The 25,622-nt window shown below is 34.8% G+C and overlaps 1 protein-coding gene across 1 annotated transcript in view; it reads right to left on the bottom strand.

The window, feature by feature from the left end:
- Nucleotides 1-244: 244 nt before the first annotated feature.
- The window catches only part of LOC150101173 (store-operated calcium entry-associated regulatory factor-like), a 144,009-nt gene continuing 118,631 nt past the window's right edge, over nt 245-25,622 (bottom strand). Inside the window, exons 7-8 of the mRNA XM_090401453.1 lie at nt 20,640-20,752; nt 245-769 (exon numbers count right to left, since the gene is read on the bottom strand). Coding sequence (XP_090257579.1) covers nt 744-769; nt 20,640-20,752 — 139 coding nt within the window. The 3' untranslated portion in view covers nt 245-743. The remainder of the gene's footprint in view (nt 770-20,639; nt 20,753-25,622) is intronic.

The raw sequence follows: 25,622 nt of genomic DNA on the forward strand, positions 1-25,622 counted from the left end.
CTGTACATTATTACTGACAAGTGTGTGTGTGTGTATATTTATATACTTTGTTTAATATAGCTTTGTTAGCATGTTTATTTACTTTATAACCCCTTTAAGTATATATTAACAGAATAATTTAAAATTAAAAAAAAAATAAATAAAACTGAGCCATGGGTAGGATCCAGCTCTTGGGCTGTATGTTTGACACCCCTGTTATAGATATTGGTTAGTTTCTGTACAATAAGTTCTTATAAAAAATCAGTTTGTAAAATGAGAACTAGTATTTTATTTTTCATTTCATCAACCAACTTTTTTTTACAAAGTTCTTATAAAAAAATTAGTTTGTAACAATGTGAACTAGTATTTTTCATTTCATCAACCAACTTTTTTTTTTAATGTGAACTGCACCCAAAAAAGGTTTGTAAACTTCCTATATACTAACATTTTAAATAATCAAGAAACTCTGCTCTAGAAATCAAACACAGCATGTTTTCAAGACATCTGAAGCTTCCAATAAGCAGGGCGATGATCCCTTACCAGGCAATGAAATTCATCTGCCACTTAAATGGTATAAACATTTTTGCAATATAAATCAATGTTACCATTTTTTTTTCTTCAAAATTAATAATGCTTTATCATAAAAATCATCAGGTATTTTAAAGAAATTCACAACTCTTAAGCAATGATTTTACTGAATGAAGGTTGAAAAAAAAAGTAAAAAAACAAACACTTGAATTTGACTCCAAGTTATGTACATTTTTTCATCTTCTTCGAGTTCCACCAAAACCTTAAAAAAGAACAGAAGAAAAATCACTATTCTGAACTCAAAACTTCATTAAGCATATATTTAACATTTTTAATTTATGATTCTTATTTGTATAGTCAATTCTTACTATCATAAGAATAGTTTGTAACCAAAAACTTTAATGCCAAAAAGTTTTCAGGGGAAAATGCTATTATATATAAAGCCAACATGGAATCTGAGTACTCATGGAATATCACTTTACACTAACACAATACCACATAATCCACCATCAACAGTGCATGATCCACTGCACTTCACTATTTAGTACACGTTACACAATATTTGTCTGTTAACTGCATTATTCACATGTTTGCAAGGCAAAAACACCAGACTTTTCAGGAGAAAAACCCTGCTATAGTTCGCCCACCGTTTGTAGGTCTCTCCTTGGCATTTTGCCAAGAATAGTCGATTCATGCTGAAGAGGGAGAAAGAAATGAAGGATGTACAAATTGGTCACTAACATGCGAAATCACGTGCTTTCTTGTCTGTCACTGTGTATACGTATAAGAAGAACTATTCACGAATTTTACGTGGTCGAGAAAAGAGTGCCAACTCTTCCGAAATTGATTCCTGTATTTAAAGAAAAAATTAATTTTTCTTGGAAAAGAGAAACTTTCATGAAATATTTTCCATGAAGGAAAATACTTCATGAAATCAGATTTTCTTTTAAAATGTCCCAGAATAAAAGGCAACTTATCATGGAACGAAGAGACATTGTTTTATCTAGAACGCAGTATTTGAGAGCAATAAGACATTTCAGAGAGAAGAAAAGACCGATTGTGTATCTAGATGAAACTTGGATTGATAGTAATTTAACTTATGGAAAATGTTGGCAGTCTAAAGAAGAATGTGGAATGCTACAAACCGGAAATGCCTCACGGTGCATAATAATTTTGTGTGCTGGTGGAGAAATGGGTTTTTTTACCGAATTCAAACTTACTATACAGAGCCAATTCAACTACTGGAGATTACCATGGGCAAATGAATTCTACGATCTTCAAAAAGTGGGCAGAAGAAAAACTGATTCCAAACTTTCCTAAAAATGCTGTTGTTATAATTGATAATGCTTCATATCACTCTATTCGATTAAACAAAGTTCAAAATTGGTCTAATAAGAAGCAAGTTCTTATGGATTGGCTCTCTGCAAATAATATTTCTCATTCCCCAGACATGCAAAAAATTGAATTGCTTAATTTGGTAAAAAGAAATTCGCCCACAACTAAACTATTTAAATTCGACACGATGCTCAAAAAGCATGGATTTCTAGCTTTGAGGATACCACCATATCATTGTGATATTAATGCTATTGAGTATGTTTGGGCAGAAGTGAAAAGTTTCATTTGCCATTGCAACGTAACTGGGGATATTGACATGTCGAAACTTTTTAAGCTTTCAGAACAGGTGATTGAAAGCATTACAGTTCAAAACTGAGGAAAATATTGCTCTTGTGTCACCTCATTGGAAAATATGTATTGGGACAGAGACGGAACTATCGAAGAATTATGCGAACCTTTGGTGATCAGTTTAAGTGAAAGTGATTGCGATTCAGACAGCGATTCAGATGACTCTAAAGATTAAAAGGATTTGATAATGGTATTTTTTTGCAACATTTTTTTTTGCATGGGTTTGTTAAAAGAATCATAACAAGTCATAAATAATTAATCAGTTTAGGATATTAAAGTGTCTCGGTTCTCTCAACTGTAAGTTTAGAATATCTAAGTTCATTTGAAAAAATTTCTGTTTTTCTGTATAATTATTTAAAAAAAAAAAAAAAAAAAAAAAAAAAAAAAAAAAAAAAATCAGCTAACGCCTTTTTATTCCCGTATATACGGGGTAGGCGAGGCCATTTAGCCCTATCTAACTTTTTGGAGACTGAGTGGGCAGTTCAATCTCCACTGGTACCCAATCAGAGACAGATGGCCCAAGGCTATCACTAATTAAGCGGTACGCAGTGAAGAGAGGCGGCTCAAATGTGCCGCCATCTCGTGGTCTCTAACCCTAACACAATATATTTAATGTCTGAAATAATGTGGGTTCTACGGTCGATTTTCTTGAATTTACAGGACGAAAAACCCGAGTTTCCGGGAGGAAAAACCTGCTTGCCCGTGCCAGAGATCGACTAACTCGGGAACCGGTCGAAAAAAGGCTTAGAAAAATTTCCTCTAGTCGTCGACTAGACTCGAAACCAAGACTTCCTTCGTGCGGCCTAGCGCGGTAGTGTGCAAACGCCACATCCACTGAGCTACACAGGCTTATTTTTATTTTATAGAAAACTTTCTTAAAAATAAACTTAATTAAATTTTTGTTTTATGCTATACTTTTTTAATTTTGTTAATACTCTATGTACATTTTACCAACTGTTATACAAGCAAAATAGTTACACTTTAAAAACAGCAATATTCATATAAGAAAAGCTAAATTTTCCAACCTGTAATAATAAACAAACTCATCCCAGAAGACAGATTGATTACCCTATTATTGGAATGGATTCTCCTTTTTCTGACATGCGCAGAAGTGTCAAAGGATCTCTAATCAGTGGGCAAACTATATCTCCATGTATAAGATTGCCTAACTCCCCTTCAATTGAAAAAGCGTATATAAAGATTTGGCCTTTTCCAACTGAGAAGAGAGAACATATCACTGCTCTTCGAATTGCACGAGGTTAGAAGAATGAAAACTTTATTCTACAGGAAATTCATTATAACAAACTACTCCTATAGGTTTGCTATAGTGAAAGTTGGCTGCAATGTTCCCTCTAAGCTGTATGTTAGCATCACTAGTTGTTGGCTTGCAGCTAGTGATGATGTACTAATGAAGTACATCATCAAAAAATGATAAAAACAGAGGAACCGACAGCAACTGATGCTCAAGTTACATATAATGCATATATTTTATGGACAATTACATTTTCAGTTGAATAAAAATAGGTGTCTTCTCAATAGCTTGTAAATGTAAAGTATTTATGCACTTTTTTTCAACAATCACTCTCTTCCAACAGTCCCAGGGTTTCTGAAGCCAACCCAGTTGCTGCTGCTCAAAAAACTCGACACGCTCATTTACTTCCCTAGCTTAGAGGGGAAATTGGTTGACTGTATAAATATATTTCCACAAAAATAATCACATTTGAAAGATATGATCATTTCCTTGTCTTTAATTATTCATTATGAATAATTTATATTCATAATGAATAATTATTATTCATAATTATTCATTATGAAACAGAAACAAAATGATGTTTAGATGTCAAAAGTCAAGAAAGGAGGGAGTATATCAGCAACCTCTTAACTGCCTTTTTCAGATTTAAACAAACAAACAAAAACATGTTTGTTAGTTTAAATACAGGATTTCAGTAGATGAAAGTTTTCATTTTATGGAAGGTGGGGAAAAAATGTGAGGATATTCTCATATCCTTTCCCCACCTTCCATAAAGTTGAGAATAAATGCTTCAAGAAAGGAATAAGGGCTAGATTTTTCTCTCATAGAGTGGTGCATGATTGGAATGGATTACCATTGGATATGTGTGGAAGTAGTGTGAATGAATTCAAGAACAGATATGACAGCTAGTGCAGATAGTATGACCTTTCCTTGTTGAGTCCCCAACTTCCCAGAGGTCCCTCTTAATATTTCTATAACAGTCAACTCTCACTATAGAAAACTCAAAGGACCACAAGAATAACTTATTATAATAGATAATATCATTGCTATGGGGCTTCAGTTGGGTATTTTGGGTAGTTCATTGCAGCAAGGTAAGGTTTACATATCAGTCCCACATGAGAGGCCTCTAGACCTCTTGTGGCAATGCTGTATGTGAAACTTTGTCACAGTGCTTGTTGTAGAGGGTTGACTGCATTTTATTTAACTGAGGATTGAATGTTAATGTTTGGTCGAAAAGAAATCTAGTTATTGGAGACTTGCAGCACTGTTTCATGGATGGCAGATTTAACAAATGTTTTCACGTCTTTTTTTTTCAACTGTGCACAATATATATCCTACAAGAAAATAATTAAATTCTCCTGCTCTATGCCAGCATTTTCCAATTTTTTTGGTCTATCATGTATAGTTTGCTGAATATTACATAAACAAATTTGTAATATTGGTAAAATATCTGATAGTAGTTAAGAAACAAGCCCAGATTAATTATTTTTCTATGAGCATGCACACTTATGATATCTGAATGAACAATAGTAAACTTTCTATTATTAATTTTTTTATTTTTTTACATTTATAGTCGCTTTTCTCTATTGATAATTTACATACCACAAATCTTATATTTTCTGAGGACTTGATTCTACTCCCCCCCCCCACCCACCCACAAAAGAACCTGTACTGGGCCACATACTATACTTTGGGAAACACTGTTCTATATGCACTATTATTGAACATTGAAATAAAACAAGAAAATGTTGGAAAAGCTTAAGGAGCTAAAATGCTTCAGAGCTCCAATGATGATAATCAACTTCAAACCAGCAAAAACAAATGTAACAGTAAGAGTATTCATCTTTCCTAGTAGCAATCTTTTTTCCACCTTTTGTTTTCTTCAATGCATTTAGCACAAAATCCAACTTGAGGGATTAAAGCAGATATATGATACAGAAGCAGACATTATAGTGACTGAGATTGCCTTGCCATCTGCCCTCCCTAAAAATTTGGCTGATGCATTTGAAATACTGTGAAAGTAACATTTTTATTTTAAAAGCACAAATGATGAACTAACTTTGAAGATAATCAAATGGAATGGGAAGATTGTCATTAATGTCATCAACTTTCATGTTCTGCCATGAAATATCAGACTATTATGAAGGTGGGTAAGTAGATTAGTCAAAAATCAATTCTGTGGAAGACTAACCAGTTTTGGACAGATATGCAATCCTGTCGTGGAAATTGTCAATGGGTGAAAGCTTAAAGGTCAAGTTAAGCAATATGTGGCTAAACAGGAATTCCCTGAATGGCACACAATTTCTAGTGGAATGCTGTGAGCAGTGAAACTTATTCATGCCTATGGTCCCACAAAGTATTCAACTAAGGAAGAAGTAAACAAAAGATATATCAGAACTGTGCTGACAGGATACGAAGATCTATTAGAGATTCTGACAAAATAACATTTTCGAATACATGAGAAAAAGCAAATACATCAGCTATCAATTTCCCAATGATTACCTAATATTTGATAGTTGAAAATACCATGTAGAGGTTGCATAAGGGCCAAAGCCAAACACAACTGGCAGTAGACCTCTGCATAGCCTATAAGGAATGACCAGGGCTTTTAAGAAAATTTCCAATTCTCATCTTCTCCTAGTGTGCTCTATTATTATCTATTTGGATGCTGAATGTAAAGGGAAGACTTGCTATTTGTGACTCAGCCAACCAAACTGCATTTAATATGTTTAGACCAAAAATTAAATGATGAAATATCATGCAAGCTGTGGCATTATCAAGTTAAAAAGGATCCCTGTGTTTTCATTGGAGAAGCAGAGAGAACAGTAAAAACGTCAGCTAGTGAAACAAACTCACTGTCATCAGAAATGAAAATAGGCACCAATGCAAGAACTATCAACTGAAAACCAGAACCAGCAAAAGAATTAGATATCATGTCAATATATTTGGTGTTACTGAGACAAAGAAGTCAAACAGGTAAAATTCTGTTAATTAGTAATTACAATATGTTATACTTAGGCAATAGAAATCGGCAAAAGAAAGGAACTATAGCCTCTAACACTAAACATGAAGATACTTTTTGAATGGCACACAATTTCTAGTAGAATGCTGTGACCAATGAAAATTATTCATGCCTATGTTCCCACAAATGGTTCAACTAAGGAAGAAGAAATAGAAGAATTATTTGAGTCATTAGAAAAAGCAAGTAACATAAAGACAATATAAAAGTCAGTCCTTGTTAGATATTTGAACAACAGAGCAGAGGTTTAATAAAAAATGAATACAAAAATGCAGGTGCATAAAAAATGCTTTGGGAAAATAGCAAAGTTAAAAATAATGGTAAGTGCATGATGGAGTTCTGTTAAGGACATCGACTAGTCACTACGATCTAATAAAGAAAGATCTACATTCTCATTCAGAGAAGACAAAAAAAAATATGAAGTCATAAAAGGCTATGCTATTATTCATCTTCGTTGGTTCTGGAAACATGATTATACAAGGGAAATGAAACAGGAAGACATAATTTAGCTTCAAGCAGGATAAAAATGAACATTGTAAAGAAAAATGTGTATAAAAATTTTAGAATGAACCAGTCACTCAGCTCATAAATGTGAACTCTAGACTGAAATATATAACTATTTGAGGGAAATTCTGGAAAAGAACAAATAAAAGTAGTTCCCAGAGAAGAAGCAAGCAGATGCTTGAAGAGAATAGAGAAAAATTATCTGTATGCTCTGGGGGGGGGGGAGAAGAAATGATGATGGAAGAAAGTAAGCTATTTACAAAAGTAGCTAAACCAAAGTTACGTGAAAATTGGCAAGAGAAAGGTAATCAATATCATTAAGCGCAAAAAAGCAAAACATTTCTGGAGGCTGTTAAAAAAAAATTCTAAAGTTTCTTTATCATGAATCCCACTGTATGAAAGATTTAACCTTATAGTACTTTAACATGAGTAACACAGATGGCTATGAATAGTTTTTTAAAGAGAGAACTGGAAAAAGATGGACTTCACAATTCCAGATGGAGAGACAAGAAATGAAGCTGATTTCATTCTAACAGATTGCAAAAGAATAATAAAAAATGTCTAAGTCATTGGGAAAACCAACTGCGACATTCACTCAGACCACTGTTCAATAACGGCCATCCTCAACATACATAGAAAAAATGAAGAATGCATACGAGCACAGTCCAAACATAAAAAATGCTCAAAACAGATAAATCCAGAAGAATTTAGAAAAAATGTGGAAGAAACCGACTGGAAATTAAAAAATGACATCGACGAAGATTTAACAAACTTTAATAATCAGTTCATGAAGTACAAAGAAAGAACCACCTATGAACTTCCTCCTAAGACCAGGGAACACATATCAGCCAGAACGATAGAACTATTGAAGAAAAGAAGAATACTGAAAGATACAGGAAAAGACCGTTTAGAATATAAAATTATCTGTAAACAACTGAGGAAGAATATCAAAGACGACTATAACATATACCATCATCATCAAATTACTGACATGTACCCTCAAGGGTGTACAAGATATGATAGTACATGAAAAATTTACATCATTACTAACCGCAATTTTCCTCCAAATCAGTCTACTACTTGTCAAGACTCCAATATTATCATTATCAGATCTTATATTTCTATTGTCTAAGGCACATTGTATGTATCAATCCACCTATATCTTGGTCTTCCTATGGGTCATTTTCCTGCCAACCTGGCAGAGAACACTTGTTTTGCTAATCTTTCCTCTCCCATTCTGCTTAAGTGACCATACCACCTAAGATTAGCTCTGCTAACGCATTCCTGGATGCCGACAATGTCAAGTTCTTTCCTAATTTCCTCGTTTATAATATAATATTGTCATCGATTGCATATGTTCATTCCCCTAATCTTTTTCAAAGACTAGAGACTGCAGATATGCAGTGTCTAGTCTTTGGTTAAGTGTTTTACTTCTGACCCAGCTCTCAGATCCATAAGTTAAAACTGGTTTGAACACTGTCTTGTATACAACTAATTTCTCTCTTATTCCATATGAATTTATTCAATTGACTTCCTACCATACCAGCTTTGTTGATTCTGTTGTCTATTTCCATATTTAATTTACCATCTTCACTAAAAATCGTGCCTAAGTAGCTGAAATGTTTTACTTGTTACGCAGGTTCCCCGTTCACAACACAGTTGACATTTTCAACAATTCTACCTATTTTCATTGTCTTTGTCTTTTTAATGCTGACCTTCATACCATATCTATTACAACAGTTATTCAATTTAGTCAGGGAATCTTGCAAACTTGTAGCAGATTTATTCAGAAGTATAACATCATCCGCATAAAGTAAACAGCTGACATTAACATCTCCAATTCTGATATCATGTTTAATACCACTTTCCTTCATAATGTGATCCATATAGATAATATATAACATAGGGGAAAACGTACATCCTTGTCTCACACCAGATTTAACAAACCATCTTCCTATACTTCCTTCAATTCTAACTGCCAACTTACAACTCAAATACAGACTAAGTATTGCTTGATATAATGCCCCATTGACACCATATAACTGTAGCGTATTGAATAGCTTCTCTCTTGGCACCTTGTAATGTGCCTTTTCCAGATCGACAAAACTTAAATACAGATCTTTGTTATATTCCCATGCTTTCTCAACTATTTGTCGTAAAGTGAAGATCTGATCCTGACAACCTCTATTTGGCCTGAATCCAGCTTGTTCCTCACAAAGCTTTTCTTTCACAATTCTTCTCAACCATTTCTCAAGTATACCTGCATAGATCTTGCCAGGAACACTCAGTAGGTAAATACCTCCTACTGTCCAGGCTTTCTGAACAATTCAGTGCAACCACTGTAAGACTTTTATACCACCATACTTCAGCATTTCTCATCGAATATCATAACTACTTCTGCAGTCTTTTTTACATTTCAAGTTTTGATGGCTTTTTCTACTTCAAGTATGGATATGTATTCCTGACTGTATACCTGTTGAGTGTTTTATACCACTGTGCTATCACTGCTTGTTTCATTTAGCAATTTTTCAAAGTAATTACTCCATACTTCAAGGATATCTTTTTCTACTGTTTTCATGTCACCTTTATCATCTCTAATTCCTTTTACAGCACTCTTTCCTCCATTTCTAAGCTTCTTCAACAACCTCCAGAATATTTTGCCACCTTCTTGATATTTATTTTCTATATTCTTGCCAAAGTCCTCTCATGACTTTTGTTTAGCTATTTTACACAGTGTTTAGCATTCTTGCATTTGTCTCTGTATTCTCTAAGAGCAAAAGCTGACTTATTTGCCAGGAACTTTTGATATGATTTCTTCTTTTCCTTCAATGCCTCTAACTTCCTGTGTCCACCATGGAGTCCTGAGTTTTCTATCCTTGCAGACAACCTCATCACATGTCTCTCTGGCTGAATCAATCTGGGTTTTCCTTCAAGGCTTGCCACTGAATCTCCAAGGTTTGGTTCCTATTCTCAAACTCTTTCATTTTTTCTTCAATAATCTTTAGGTATGTTAGTCTATAGTTCACATCTGAGAGCTGCTCAACTTTTATTCGCTTTAAAACTTTCTTACATGTTATTCTTTTCACTATGAAATTCAATTTTATCCTGCTCAAGACTAAATAGTGATCGCTTCCAATTTTAAATCCTCTGTACACTCTGGTGTTCTGCACCAGGAAGAATACATCACTATCAACAATAACATAGTCAATGAGACTTTACTTATTTCTTACCTCTTCTCTCCATGTGAATTTGTGCACATTTTAATGTTGGAACATGGTGTTAGTAATCACCAGTCCATGTCCTGAGCAGAAATCCAACAGGTATTCGCCATTATTATTAGCTTTGCTCTTTTCTCCAAATTTTCCCAAAATATTTTTATATGTCTGACAATCATTTCCTACTCTGCTATTCAGATCCCCAACTATTTGGCCCAACTTTTCCTTTTTCATTGTGTCAGTTGCTTTTTCTAAAGCATCAAAAAATTCCTCCACTTCTACCTTAGTAGAACCTTCTCTGGGACCATAGGCACAAATAAGTCTCATTGCCCAGTTCCCCATTCTGATATTTGCCTACATCACTCTACTTGATATTGCCTGCCATTCAAGGAGATTAGCCTCGTATTTTGTGTTGAATACTATGGCTACTCCCTCTCTTTCTTGATTGTCATTGCCTGAATATAACATTTTGTATTTATTGTTCAGAAAGATCTCACCAGTTTTTATCTTTTTTTTTTTTTTTTTGTTGCAGTTACCCCTATTATGTCGATCTTGTACTTATCTAATTCTTCAGCTAGCTCCATTTCTTTGCCATTCAGGCTTCTTATATTGATAGTACCGATCTTTAACTCTGGTGATGTTGAGTTGGGGTGTATTTTCTGATTTGTTCCAGTAGCTGACCTTTTGCTGTTCGCCCTGGTTCCCTGGCGAAAACAACAGGAGCCTTGTTTAACCAGGTGATGCCCCAGCCGGCATGAAATTTTGTCATGTTGTACCATCATTTTTTATTTTGGTTTAAGCCAATAAGAATACAATTTGGTCTGCTAAATCCCAAATTGCCAGCCCATACTCATTCGTTTAGTATCCAGGTAGATACCCAACAGGGTGCACCACGAGAAGGTGAGGATTGGACATTAGGTCAGAAGCCCTGCTCGGTTCTCTGCATTCCTTTAAAACGTTCATTGCCAATCACGCGATATCACGTGATGCGAGTTCAGGTGATATCGCGTGGACCTCCCTATCAAGTAAAAAAAATTTGGCCACCACACGAAATTCCAATTTTCATCTTGGCAATGAATGTGTTAAAGGCTATGTGGAGGTCTCCTCTCAGTTATACAGCTTTGACACTTAAGCACCCCTATAACATATATAGAACGACAAAATTGGTCAAAAGTAGCTAGGCTCCGCAGTAGCCTAAAAAATGTAGAAAAAAGAAATAAATCTAATGCATCCACTACTGTCAGCCTTTAGAGACAATCAAGGAAACAGACACATAGAGGTAAAATAGAAAAAAATAGTAAAATTGTTTTATGAGAACCTTTACGCATCGAAACAAGTAATCACAACTCCAGTACCAGACGAAAGTTTGGAAAATTTGGAAATACCATCTGTCCTACCTGAAGAAATGAAAATGGCTATCCACCATATGAAAAATGACCGATCACCAGGAATTGATGGTATAAAATCTGATGAATTAAAAATGGGTGGACAAGTACTCTTTAAAGCTCTAGCAGAAAGATTTACCTGATATATACAATAAGGAAAATACCTGCTGAATGGAAAACATCAAAGACCATAATTCTGCATAAAAAAGGTAACAAAGAAGTGATCAGTAACTACAGACCCATTGGTCTATTAGCACACCTCCCCCCCCCACACACAAAATAATCGCCATCATCCTAAACAGAATACAAACCTCCATCAACGAAAATAGCTGCAAAGAACAGGCCGGTTTCAAAAAAGGTTTTCAACAATAGATCACATTCAAACTATTACTCAGCTAACAGAAAGATGCAGAGAAAACTGGATTCCACTTTGTCTTCATTTTATAGATTTTAAAAAGGCATTTGACGCTGTTGAACATAATGCAGTATTCCAAGATTTAATAGAACAAGGCGTAGAAAAAACATACATCCAACCCATAAAAGATATCTACAAAGAAGGCACAACAAATATCACTCTTTTCAATCACCCAATTAAAATTAACTGAAGTAGAGGAGTACATCAGGGCAATGTCTTATCACCTAATTTCTTCACATCTATCTACTCTGGACAGCATCATTCGAAAAACTGACATGAAAGGTGGATTAAACATGGATGGCGAAATGTTAAATATCCTATTATTCGCTGATGATGTGGTAATAATATCTCACTCACCCAAACTCTTAGAATCAATGCTGAATAACTTAAGTCTAAACTGCCAAAAACTTGGATTGGAAATACATCTGGACAAATAAGATGGATGAAAAATAAACACTGTAAAGATTATACAATCACTCTAGAATCCAACACCATTGAAAAAGTTGAAGATTACATCTACCTCGGCCAGTCGATAAAAACGAATAATGACATATCAAATGAAATAGCAAGGAGAAAAAGAACTGCTTGGATAGCCTTCAACAAAATAAAATCAACAATTATCAACCAAAACATAGATATAGAAATAAGAGGCCCATCTATCACATCTTATCAGCATTAACTTATGGCAGTGAAACATGGAACACAACTTTAAAAGAAGAACAAAGCTTAATAACAACTCAACATGCAATAGAAAGAAGAGTAACAAACTGGTATCCGAGAGATAATAACAAAAGGAAACCTGGAAGACCAGCCTTAAGGTGGGAAGACCCGATGATTAAGAAAGTCAGAAGAAAATGGAGAAGAAAGGCCCAAGAGAGGAATAGACTCTTTCCGACCTGCAGTCATGGAGAAATCCTGACTGAAATCACAGGTCCATCAAGGTAACACAGATGGTTTATATAATCCAGACCTACCCTAGAGACCAAACTTTTCAAGCACTTCAGGACTCCAACAATCAAGATCAAGTCTTACACAATGCAATGAATTAACTGTTTAATTTAATTTCTAGAACAGTGCTTCCCCAAACTTATGGAAGTAAAGGCCCCCTTTGGAAAAATTTAAATATTTCATGGCCCCCATCGGAAAAAAAAAAAAAAAAACATCGTAATACAGACATATATTATTATAATATTTATTGTATTTATATTCAAGATTTTGCATTTGTAAGTTTTTTGTGCTTCTTATCAATATCTTTTGAAATGAAACTTATACGAATAAGCATATATTTACTAATATTCATTAAGCGCCCAAATACGCAGAAAGCAAAATTTGTGAACCAACTTTTTTCCATTAAAATATAAAAAAATAACAAAAAATAAATAATAAATAATAAAAATTAAATACGTTTCTTTTAAGATTAAAAAAATCTACTTAGTCTTAAAACATTTTAAATTTGTTTTTATTATTTCACGGCCCCCCTCGACAAAACTTATGGCCCTCAAGGGAGCCGCGGCCCACAGTTTGGGAAGCGCTGCTCTAGAAGACTACCACAGAATTAAACTGCTGAAAAATTATTCAGTTTTGTGGTCTCATTTCATGATTAATAAGTCCTTCCAACCTTCCAAGCCTGCTAAACTCAATCAATTATCAATTTAAGAGAAGATTGCTTGAAACAACATTTTGGAGGTTAGCACCAGAAAGGTACAGAAAAATCTGTAATTACTACTGCTGCATTATTATAATCTTGTGAGTTTAAAGTTCAGTAAATGTTAAAACCTTCAAGTGATGCAAGTCTAGCTGATCCTACAGGTAGTGCAAGACCAAGGCAACTCGTGGTAAAGGTGGCATAAGCTCCGATCACTAATCTTAATATTTACCCTTAATGCCAAAACACATCTCCAAGAAGGGGATGCATGATGTTTGGTATTAAAGGTAAGAGGCCACTACCCAGACTGGACCTCATCAGTGGGAGCTAGGCTAGGAATACCAAGATTTAGTAATACAGAGCTTATAAGTATTGTACCAGAACAAGTTGCCATAAGGTGTTTTAACCTTATTAAATAAAAATCTCTGGAGGAGATATAAATGCAGAAAGTATTTTACCTTGGGTATAATAAATGTTAAAAATACCAAGCAATTTTAAACCTGGTTTTACTCCATTTCCCAAGTAAGCAAACAGATAAACAAGTCAAGTTTGCGCCTGCAAGTCTAGCTGATCCTACAGTAGTGCAAGACCAAGGCAACTCATGGTAAAGGTGGCATAAGCTCCGATCACTAATCTTAATATTTACCCTTAATGCCAAAACACATCTCCAAGAAGGGGATGCATGATGTTTTGTATTAAAGGAAAGAGGCCACTACCCAGACCGGTTTCGACCTTATGAATATGTAAAGCCGTCTCTAAAAATTCGGACGATCCCTAGGCCACTCAATCGTGGGCGAAAGACCGTCCATCTCAGCGTTGCTCCACTCAGTGATGGCCTTCCACCCACACGCCACCACCGAGCAGAACCGCTCAAATTCCGAAGAAAAGCATTCACCGACAAAACCCCTCAGCGGGCCGTGCCAGAGAACACTCTCCCCAGAGACTCAAATTACTCCCGTAAGGCAAAAACCTTAAGAGAGCAAATTCATAATGGCCCTCACCAGTTTCGACCTTTATTGAGGTCTCGTCAGTGGGAGCGGAGCCAGGCTAGAAATACCAAAACAAGTTGCCATAAGGTGTTTTAACCTTATTAAATAAAAATCTCTGGAGGAGATATAAATGTAGAAAGAATTTTACCTTGGGTATAATAAATGTTAAAAATACCAAGCAATTTTAAACCTGGTTTTACTCCATTTCCCAAGTAAGCAAACAGACAAGTCAAGTTTGCACCTACAAGTGATGCAAGTCTAGCTGATCCTACAGGTAGTGCAAGACCAAGGCAACTCGTGGTAAAGGTGGCATAACCTTTACCACGAGTTGCCTTGGTCTTGCACTACCTGTAGGATCAGCTAGACTTGCATCACTTGCAGGCGCAAACTTGACTTGTATGTCTGTTTGCTTACTTGGGAAATGGAGTAAAACCAGGTTTAAAATTGCTTGGTATTTTTAACATTTATTATACCCAAGGTAAAATACTTTCTATAAAGTTCAGTAAGTTTTCTTGTGTTAGATATGCTGTGCTACTTTTCTAAATCTCCATGGACATACAGCAACTTATTCTACATGACCCTCTGCCAAACAGAGTATTCAAATATATCACATAATCAAAGCTTATTCCTTCCTGCTTATCATTCCACATTCTGGAAAATAAGGAAAAGAGAAAACAGCAATTTATAAAAAAACAGGTTAATGATTAACCACGTGTAGAAAATGAAAACATTTATATTTAGTTATCTTTTAATATTCAACTTCAGTATCATTATCAAGATATTCAAAAACCAGAATAAGTTTAGATTTAAATGATTTAAGAGAACAAAAATGGCAGTGTAATAATCTGATGTATCACCTATGTGTGCTTCAAGCTGTGTGGTCACAATAAAGAGTCCCAGAAGCTACAATGAATTAGCATAAAAAAATGATTTCAACTTCTCTGAACAGTGATCACAAGATCTGTTGCCCTATTTATTAGAAATGGAGATGATCATTAGTTTAAATTGAGTTTATGTAACAATGCTTAGTAGTTTTATTTATAGAGTTTCACCAAAAAGAAAAACACTTTTGTGAAGAAATTTGGTTTTATGCTATACACGACTGTATTACTAGTAGGAACTGGAAATCAAGGTGGTAATTACATTGTGAAAGGTTAATTAGTCCAAAGGGATGTTGAAATGCCAGATGTATCACAGATAAAAGAGAGGAATTCTGGCATTTGGCTTGAACTGGCCAAAAATTGACATCTGTGAGACATGGCTGACACATGATTTCACTGTAGGGATGGAAAGTAAAAGGTATTGTATTTTCAGGGAGGGATAGAGGGAAATAGAATGGGAGGAGTATTATTGATGACAGCCAAAGAACTGCAATCAGAAAAAGTAGAAATTAAAGATTACAGGACTGAAGATGACAATGTATTTGAAGCACTACAAGCCAGGTGATTGGGTGCAAAAACATGTGGATGTCATGCATCAGTAGATAGCACAATGAATGTAGGCCAAGCAATTATGGGGATGGACACAACTATGAGGACATAAACTGAAGGAAAGGGTATAAGATAACACTAAAATGGAAATTATAGTTATTAAGGATAATTATCTTTAGGCACGATGAAGGGGACTCGAGGTCTGAGAGTGCTGGATCTGGCAATGCATCAGAAGATATATCCATAATCAAGGTGTCTCTTATTAGGAAAAGTGGCCATACCAAGCCAGCAATCATGACAAACTTAGGAAGAAGCTTGGTTCCATGCCATGGTATTAGAAGCTATACGGGAAGAATGTCAATAATGCATGTGAAATGGTTAGGGATTAATTGAGGGGAAGCAGTATCAGACTACATACCATCCGCACGGTTAGCCTAGTGGCTTTGCGCTTCACAACCATATGCCTGGGGAAGGAGTGTCCCAAGTTCGATTCCCATCAAAGACGTGAGGAACTTGAGGATCCTCCTCAGCCATAGCCAAGTTAGCCGGTCTTGGGTGCAGGCAGTAGGGTTTTTATGCCAGTTTATTTGGCATTTTTCATCCCGCAAGCAGGCAAATTGGCCTTGTGAACATATGCTACTACAGTCAAATATATATCTCCCCCCCCCCCCAACGGCAGGTCAGTTGGGAGTGGTACTAACAAGAAGTCGCATCTAAGTAACTCTGCATGGGAAGCGGGAATAACGTGTCATGAAAGGGTCAAGAGGATAAACCAAGTAAGCGACATGGATGGGAAGCATCATAAAGACCTGCAAAAAAGAAAACATGGAAGGAATATAAAGAAAAAAAAAGTGATCAGCATGGCCAGGAGCAATACAAAGCACAGGCAAGAAGAATGACTAGAATAGTAAGAAAGGCTAATCAGATCATCATCATCATCTCTTGCCATGTACCCTCAAGGGTTGTACAGGATATGATAGTACTACATGAGCAATTTATTTCATTACTAACTTCCTATCTACAATTTTTCTCCAAATTAGTCTGTTACCTGTCAAGACTCCAACATTATCAGATCTTATATTTCTAAGGCACTTTTTACAATATCAATCCACCAATATCCGAGTCTTCCTCTCCCATTCTGTTTAAGTGACCATACCACTTGAGATTAGCTCTGCTAATGCATTCCTGGATGCTGACAATGTCAAGTTCTTTCCTAATATCCTTGTTTTTAATATGATATTGCCATTGATGCCATGTGTTCATGCCCCTAATCTTTCTCAGGCCTCTCATATCTGAAGTCTCTAGTCTTTGGTCAAGTGTTTTACTTCTGACCCAACTCTCAGATCCATAAGTTAAAATTGGTTCGAACACTATCTTGTATACAGCTAATTTAGTCTTCCGACTAATTTCTCTCTTATTCCATATGAATTTATTCAATTGACTTCCTACCATACCAGCTTTGTTGATTCTGTTGTCTATTTCCATATTTAATTTACCATCTTCACTAAAAATCACGCCTAAGTAGCTGAAATGTTTCACTTGTTCTATAGGTTCTCCATTCGCAACGCAATTGATATTTTCAGAGCTTCTGCCTATTTTCATTGTCTTTGTCTTGTTATTGCTGACCTTCATACCATATCTATTACAACAATTATTCAATTTAATCAGGGAATCTTGCAGAGGATTTATTTACAAGTATAACATCGTCCACATAAAGCAAAGAGTTTACATTAACATCTCCAATTTTGATATCAGGCTTAATACCACTTTCCTTCATAATGTGATCCATACAGATAATGAATAATAGAGAGGATAATGTACATCCTTGTCTGACACCAGATTTAACATTAAACCATGTTCCTGTACTTCTTTCAATTCTAATTGCTAACTTATAACTCAAGACTAAGTATTGCTTGATATAATGCCACATTGACACCATATAACTGTAGTGTATTGAATAGCTTCTCTCTCTTGGCACCTTGTCATATGCCTTTTCCAGATCTACAAGATTTATCTAGCTTGGTTTTCACCAAGCTTTTCTTCCACAATCCTTCTGAACTGTTTCTCAAGTATACTTGCATAAATCTTACCAGGAACACTCAGTAGAGAAATACCTCTGTAATTCTCATATTCAGTTTTATTTTCCTTTTTATATATGGGTACTATGAGAGCTAGATCTGGGGCTAATTAGATTAAAATAATCCAAAATAGTTTTCACTCTGTAGTGAGTAAAAGAGAAATGATTATAGAAGGTTAACTTTAATCAGTGGCAATTGTAGGAAACTGACAAGAAGCAGAAGAAACAGTTTAGACACTAAGTGATACTTTTTCAAAGGTGTATTATCCAGGTAGATATACTACAGTTGTTGGCTGTGAATAGAGAAGTAGGACTGGATGGTATATCCTGTGTGTTACAAGAATGCGTAAGAGAACTCGTAGTGAACTGCAAGAGAATGACCAAGCTGTTTAAGTCTCAGCTCTAGCAAGGTTCTGAGAGAATGGAAAGAGGATGAGATAGTCCCATTATAAATTGATGAAACTAAAGGGAGCTCCAAGAGAGAAACAGAAAATTACAGCCCAATGAATCTTTCAGGAGTAGTGGTTAGGTTATTAGAAAAGTTGGTTAAAGCAAGAATGGTGGATAGGAATATGATACTCTATGGTTATGGTGGGCAGCATGACTTTGAGAAGGTAGGGCCTGCCAGAGCTATTTACTCTTATTTCATATAGTTACAACAGAATTGGATAAGGGAAATAGCTATACCACAATACTGTTGGACATTTCAAAGGCATTTGACAGAACAGCATGCAGAAAACTATTACAGATGGAACAAACAGTAATGGACATGAAGCTGGTGGTATGGATGGGGGGGGGGGGAAGAGATGACTGACAGACAGATACCAGAGATTCAGAGGAGGGAGGGATACTATCTTTTGCTGATGATCTAAAACTGGAGAGGACAATAGTTAATAAAGGTCATGTGCAGCACCCTGCAGGACGATTTCAATAAAGTGCCGCCTAGCAATAGATAATGGCTGTCAATTAATATGTGGCAAATGAGGTTATGTACTTTGGGATGAAACTATTACATACTGGTATCACATTGATGGTACTAAATTGCAGTATCATCTCATGTTAGAGTCTTAACATCTGCACTTAAAATATCAAACAAATTTAAATAAATAAATGTGTGTAAACTCCCAAAATATGGGAAACATTAATTCTTAGAGAACCTGTGTTACAACTGAGGCTCTCAAAGCTAATTAGGCCTCTGGACTTGTGTCTGCTGTTTGTTATTTGTGTGTATGTTATAATTTTATATTGTACTGCATGAAGATGTCTATGATCGAGAAGCATTAAACACTTGGTTTTAATTCTTTCCTAATGCTGTTTTCACTCTCCATTAAGCCTCTAACATGGGTTCAACCCAGCACTTTAGCCTAAATATGCAAGTGCAGTATCATCAATGTAAAATTGATGAGACTAAAGATCAGGTGATGGTAGACAGTTGAAATTCAGAGGGCATACTGCAAAAGTCAGCAAAATAGCTCAAAGGATTACTTGAATGTTAAAGAACACATTAATGAGTAAAAATAGGGAGATTGTTATACCTCTTTATAAGAGTATTATATGGTCATATATTGACTACTGTGCATAGATTGGGATACTTGATTTTTTTGGGGGGATGAAGAGGTACTTAAGAGAATCGAGAGAAGTGACCATTCTGTAGAATGTTCCTTGGGAGAACAGATCGCAGATGTCAGGGTTGAAAGGTTTAGTTGATATACAGAAAAGAGGGGACAGGATAAAAGCTTAAAAATTATCAAATGGGTTCTAAAAGAATGATACAAAAGACATTTTTTGATATATGTGAACAGGGAGGCAGCTAGTATAGTCACCTTTGGAAGCTGTATAAAACTGCGATTTTTTTGCTTGGAGAGTGGTGAATGACTGAATGGATTGCCAGATGTGACTGTGAATGCTCTGGCACTGAATGAGTTTGAGAGATATGATAGCTTTTCTGTGAATAACAGTTACTGTGGGCCTCCCATAATGAGTCTTCCGACTCCATGTAGGTGTATCTAATAATAAATGAAATGTTCTGCAAGACCCTCAATGTGTCAGACTCACTGACCTGTCACAGCCACAAACTTAATGTGACAAACTTAATTCTAGAATGCTTAATCCTACCTGCAAAGTGCATATGTCTGAATTACATGTAATCTCTGGTCAGTTTTGTCCACCTAGCTTGCTAGGTGGGCAAAACTTTACAACCAGAACAATGGAGGCTCTTGCTTTGGTTCGCTGTAGCTAATACAATCTTCCCGTTTGTCCAAAACAAGAAGCATTACAGAAACTGAGAATATACATTCAGAGAAACAGGCACACTTTTCTTACTACCAAATTCTAAATGCATGTGAGTTTCATTGTCAAATGTAATATAATTGCCTTGATTGTTGGAGATCTGAAGTGGCATGAAAATTATTATGTTTGGTCTCTAGAACAGGATTCCCAGTTTAACACATATCTCACCAAAGAACATGCTAGAGATATCTAACATCTTGTTGGTGGGGTTGTCATAAAAAAAACTTACCTGATGCAGTTCTAGTTCCTGAACTAGAGTTATCAGAACCTGTTTCAGCACTTTCCCAATTCCTTGCAGATGATCTGTCTCTGTAACCGTAACTTGGACCTGGCGTACTTGAACTAATAAAATATTAAATTTCTTGAATTCAAAGATATAATGATACCTTTAACATAAATGTACTACAATATAAAAATAAAGAAATACTTTAATAAAGCATTTAAAGTAATACTTAACATTTAAATTTCTCTAAAATAATCAGTATAACTGATTATTTTAGAGAAATTAGTAAATATTTTTATGAAGGATATATTATAAATGCTGAATAAAACATTCTTCAAATGCAAGATATAAAAATTATGGAAAAAAAAGTTCAAAGAATGAAAAAAAAAAAAGTAATTAAAATAATGGCAGGACTTTATGAAAGAATAACTTGAGAAAATATAATTTATAAAGCTTGAAAGATAAATAAGATCAAAAGGATGATTATTGTTATTTGAGTATTACCACAGAGTTTTAGGATTCACATGTACCCATACAATGCATATCATACCTCATGCTCTAGCACTACACTCAACAATTCTGTATAAGAACTCATTACACTTGTTCACCACTCTAGAAAAAATAAAATAAATAAAATAAATAAATAAACTAATTCTCATATTCTTGTTAACCTTTCATATGAACTCAATTTCCTGGCATAACTTTTCAGTACATGGCAAAAGAAAGTTCTTCCCATGTAAGGAAAAATTTCTTTAGCATCTAGCCTAATAGATTTCATTAGTATTTATATTTATATATTTAAATACCTCCATAGCCGATTTCATATGGAGGTAGCAATTTTTTTTCTCTCTCAGAAGCTCTGGTTTTTCATCCCATATACAGGTAAACCAGTCAGAATTAACAGACAAAAATACTATTAGTGGCTGGCAGATGATGCAGCATGTACATTGTGATTTATTTAGATGGGGGATTAAGCGGTGTGTTGGGTAGCATAAGGTGCTCTCCCACAATGGCATCATGTAATAACAATATTTATATTTTTATCTTATCTTCTGTTTTCTATCCATTAAGTGTTAAAGAATTTCAAATTGTGTTGTTCTTGTGAAGATTTCCAAGCTCACCTCCTCCCCTTGAGCTTTGTTACATCTGGAATCAACGAACTGCTACATGTTAGAGAATGTCTATTTTTCATTCTTATAATTTATTATAATTTGTATAGTGTTAGTAAGGTCTAAAAATGTAAACAGTCTTTGTTATAATTGTTACAATCTCAGTTGCTGCTTCTGAATCTCCTTCACATCTCTCTCTCATTACCACAAAATCCAGGTGACCAAATCTTAGAACAGCAGCACAGATTCAGGTGTATGAAGCCCTAAAAGTGGACAATAACTTATCTACCCCTACTCATTCAGATATGGAGGCAACAGGGTTTTTCCTTTCCAGAAACTCAAAAATTTCAGAAAACACACAATTAAGACATAATACCTGAGACTTGGATGCTTAAGCTATAATTCCAAACAATTTAACACAATAAAATCCTACTAAACAGGGCATTTCTCTATATCTGAGCAATCCTTTGTGTAATGAATTCTGCAACATACCTGTCTTTCTGTCCTTTCTTGCTCATAACCCTACTAGTGCAGAACTTTCAATCTCAAGGGTGGCAATTCTTCTGCTATCAGAAGTAATGCCCTCCTTCCCCTCATCTATCTCTGTCAATCAAGTCTCTCTAATGCCTATACTTTTTTGGCCAAGATGAACTGAACAATGCAAAAAAAAAAAAAAAAATCATTCTTGACTTCCAACACTAGTAAACAAACACTGAAATATCCCATTAAACCTATCCTTAGTCCTTACATTCATCCTGCTTTTCCTTCTATTTCTAACCATATTAGTATTCCATTCTACCAATATCTCCTGTAACTTATCTTCCAATATACCACCCTCCTGATTTAAGCATCTGCAAATGCCTTCTCATGCTTTCACCTTAACAGCTTGTTTTCTTGACTCATATTTTTGTCTGACAGCAAACCTTCAAATGCCTAGTTCTCAATCCATTTAAATGAATCTATCATATTGATACAAATCTTTTCTCCTATTTAACTCATTCCATACATCCACATGTTATTGCGTACCTTACTTTTTCACAATCTATGAAATGAGGAATGTGCCATCACAGTCCACCTCAATTCAATCTGTCATACTGTTGAAACTCATCACCTTAGTCTGATAATCTTTTCACATCTTTAAGAAATATCTTTATTGCTTCTCTCAAACTATACTAGTCTCAATTCAATAAATTAATCCGGTTAACACAATAATCTGTTTCATTTACTCTCCCTGCATTCTCATAGCCTCTGTCACATCATCAATCTTCAAGTTTTAGAAAATATCACTAATTCATCTAACACATCTATAATTATTCAATCTCCATATCATTCCTTAAAATATCCTCTCTCTGCTTACGTTCTTTTTTCCTTTCATAAAACTTTTTTTTCTGTTCTATCTCTTGCTTAACATGGTGGTATATTCTGTGTAACTGCATTATTTCCACTAGCCTCTTCCATTCTACTATTCTGATGTTGCTAACCTCATAATATTCAGAATGACAGATATTTTATATCTATCATTCCAAAATGATAGATATAATTCTGGAAAATGTTCACCAGAAATTAATTATGTCGGAATCATTTGGGACTGAGAGAAACTTATCAAATTTCGTATTCAATAATGAATTTGTTTTCAAGTCAATAAGTTCCATTTGTATGCTACTAGGCATCTTCATGATTTTTTGCTCACTAAGCGAAAATGGCTTTACAAATGCAAGTATGCAGTCCTCTTCTTTAGCAAAATAAATAAAAACGACTTCAACCGACTCTTGCAATAACCTGATTTTTTTCGATATTTTATAAAATTGCCATTATCTTCAGTTTTAGGTACAGAAACTGGTTCAAATCATTTTCTAATTTTCTAACAGAGAGGAAAACAGTTCTAACTTCATCTTGAATGCATTGATATCATTTACTAAGCTTGGAAACAATTTGTTCTTGCCTGCTGTTTCAAATTTAGATCATTGAGATGGCTGGTAACATCAACTAAAAATGCTAAATCAAACAGCCAATTGTATATATATAAAGGTACAAAAATACAGTTAGGTATAAATTAACAAAAGAGATTGAAATAAATCAGGCTGTAAGACAGGGATGTAGCTTATCTCCAACTCTATTCAAAATATATATACTGATCCGATTATTAAAATATGGAAAACAACAATAAAATAAGGTATCCACTTATCCAGAAGAACTTATCAATACAATGCTGTATGCAGATGATCAGATTATATTACAAGGAATATAGATGATTGTCAAAAATCAGTTCACAAATTAAGCCAACAATAAAATTTAAATTTTTGCAAAAGAAAATAATAGTCATGGCAATTAAAGGTCAAGCTCATGTTAGACCAGATGACACAGTTTAATTATTTAGGCTGCATAATAACACATCTAAAAGAAAAAGATATAAGCTCGCCAGAAACAAATAGCCGTTTGGCTTCTCAGAAAAAGATATAGATGAAAAAATAAAGAAATTTCAGAAAATCTGTGGAAGAATTAAAAGGACATTGAATAAAAAAAAAAAGCAAGACGAGAAAGTCAACTAAAATTTTGTCAAGTAATGTCACTCCCACTCTATTATATGGTTCAGAAATATGGACTGCTAAAAAGAAAGATGAAAAAATAGAGCTGTGGAGATGAGATTTTTAAGAGCAATTAAAGCACAAAACTGGACCATACAGGAAACAAAGACATCAGAAGAGAACTAGATATTTACAATGTAAATGAAAACATCAAGGAATAGAGAGAAATGGAAAGAACATCTATTTAGGATGAGAAGATACTGGCTAGCAAAAGAGGTGGTTTGACATCAGAGCTGGCTCAGATGTTGGTTTTTTTTTTGCCTCAGACAAGGCCTCAAAGTTTAGAGTGGCCCCACACTTTCAAATTTCAAAGAAAATTTGATAATAGAATTTTTGATATTTCAGAGGTGTATTGATAAGGGAAATAGTTTAGTATATAACCATATGTACTTAATTTTTGTAAATTATGTTTTAATAAAATTATATGATTTTTCAATTAAAAAATTCTTTTTTTGCAAATATTTTGAGACCCCACTAATAACTTTTCCTGAGGCCCCGCAATACCTCCATCCAGCCCTGATCAATATAGATCAAAGGAGAGAGAGAGAGAAAGACCAGTGATGCCGGAACAGGCAAATGCCTTATGCTTGAAGAGAAGAACAGATAAACAAGCTCATGAAGTAACTATAAAATTTCATGGAAGGAATTGTATTCGGACTGAAAATTGTAACTTAGTTTAGTAAAAAAAAAAAAAAAGTCATCATCAAGAATTTCTTGACATGTACCGTCAAGGGGGTACAGGATATGATCATACTACATGAAAAATTTACATCATTACTAACTTCCTATCTACAATTTTCCTCCAAATCAGTCTGTTACTTGTCAAGACTCCAACATTATCAGATCTTATATTTCTATCATATAAGGCACTTTGTACCTTATCAATCCACCAATATCTTCGTCTTCCTCTGGGTCGTTTTCCTGCCAACCTGGCAGAAAACACTTCTTTTGCTAATCTTTCCTTGTCCATTCTGTTTAAGTGACCATACCACCTCAGATTAGCTCTGCTAACGCATTCCTGGATGCTGACAATGTCAAGTTCTTTCCTAATATCCTCATTTTTGATATATTGCCATTGATGCCATCTGTTCACGCCTCTAATCTTTCTCAGGACTCTCATATCTGCGATCACTAATCTTTGGTCAAGTGTTTTACTTCTGACCCAGCTCTCAGATCCATAAGTTAAAAATGGTTTATACACTGTCTTGTATACAGCTAATTTAGTGTTCCGACTAATTTCTCTCTTATTCCATATTTATTCAATTGACTTCCTACCATACCAGCTTTGTTGATTC

The sequence above is a fragment of the Typopeltis vanoorti genome, chromosome 12 (assembly GCF_054136105.1).
Source record: "Typopeltis vanoorti isolate ZY-2024b chromosome 12, IOZ_Tvanoo_1.0, whole genome shotgun sequence".
Classification (NCBI taxonomy): Eukaryota; Metazoa; Arthropoda; class Arachnida; order Uropygi; family Thelyphonidae; genus Typopeltis; species Typopeltis vanoorti.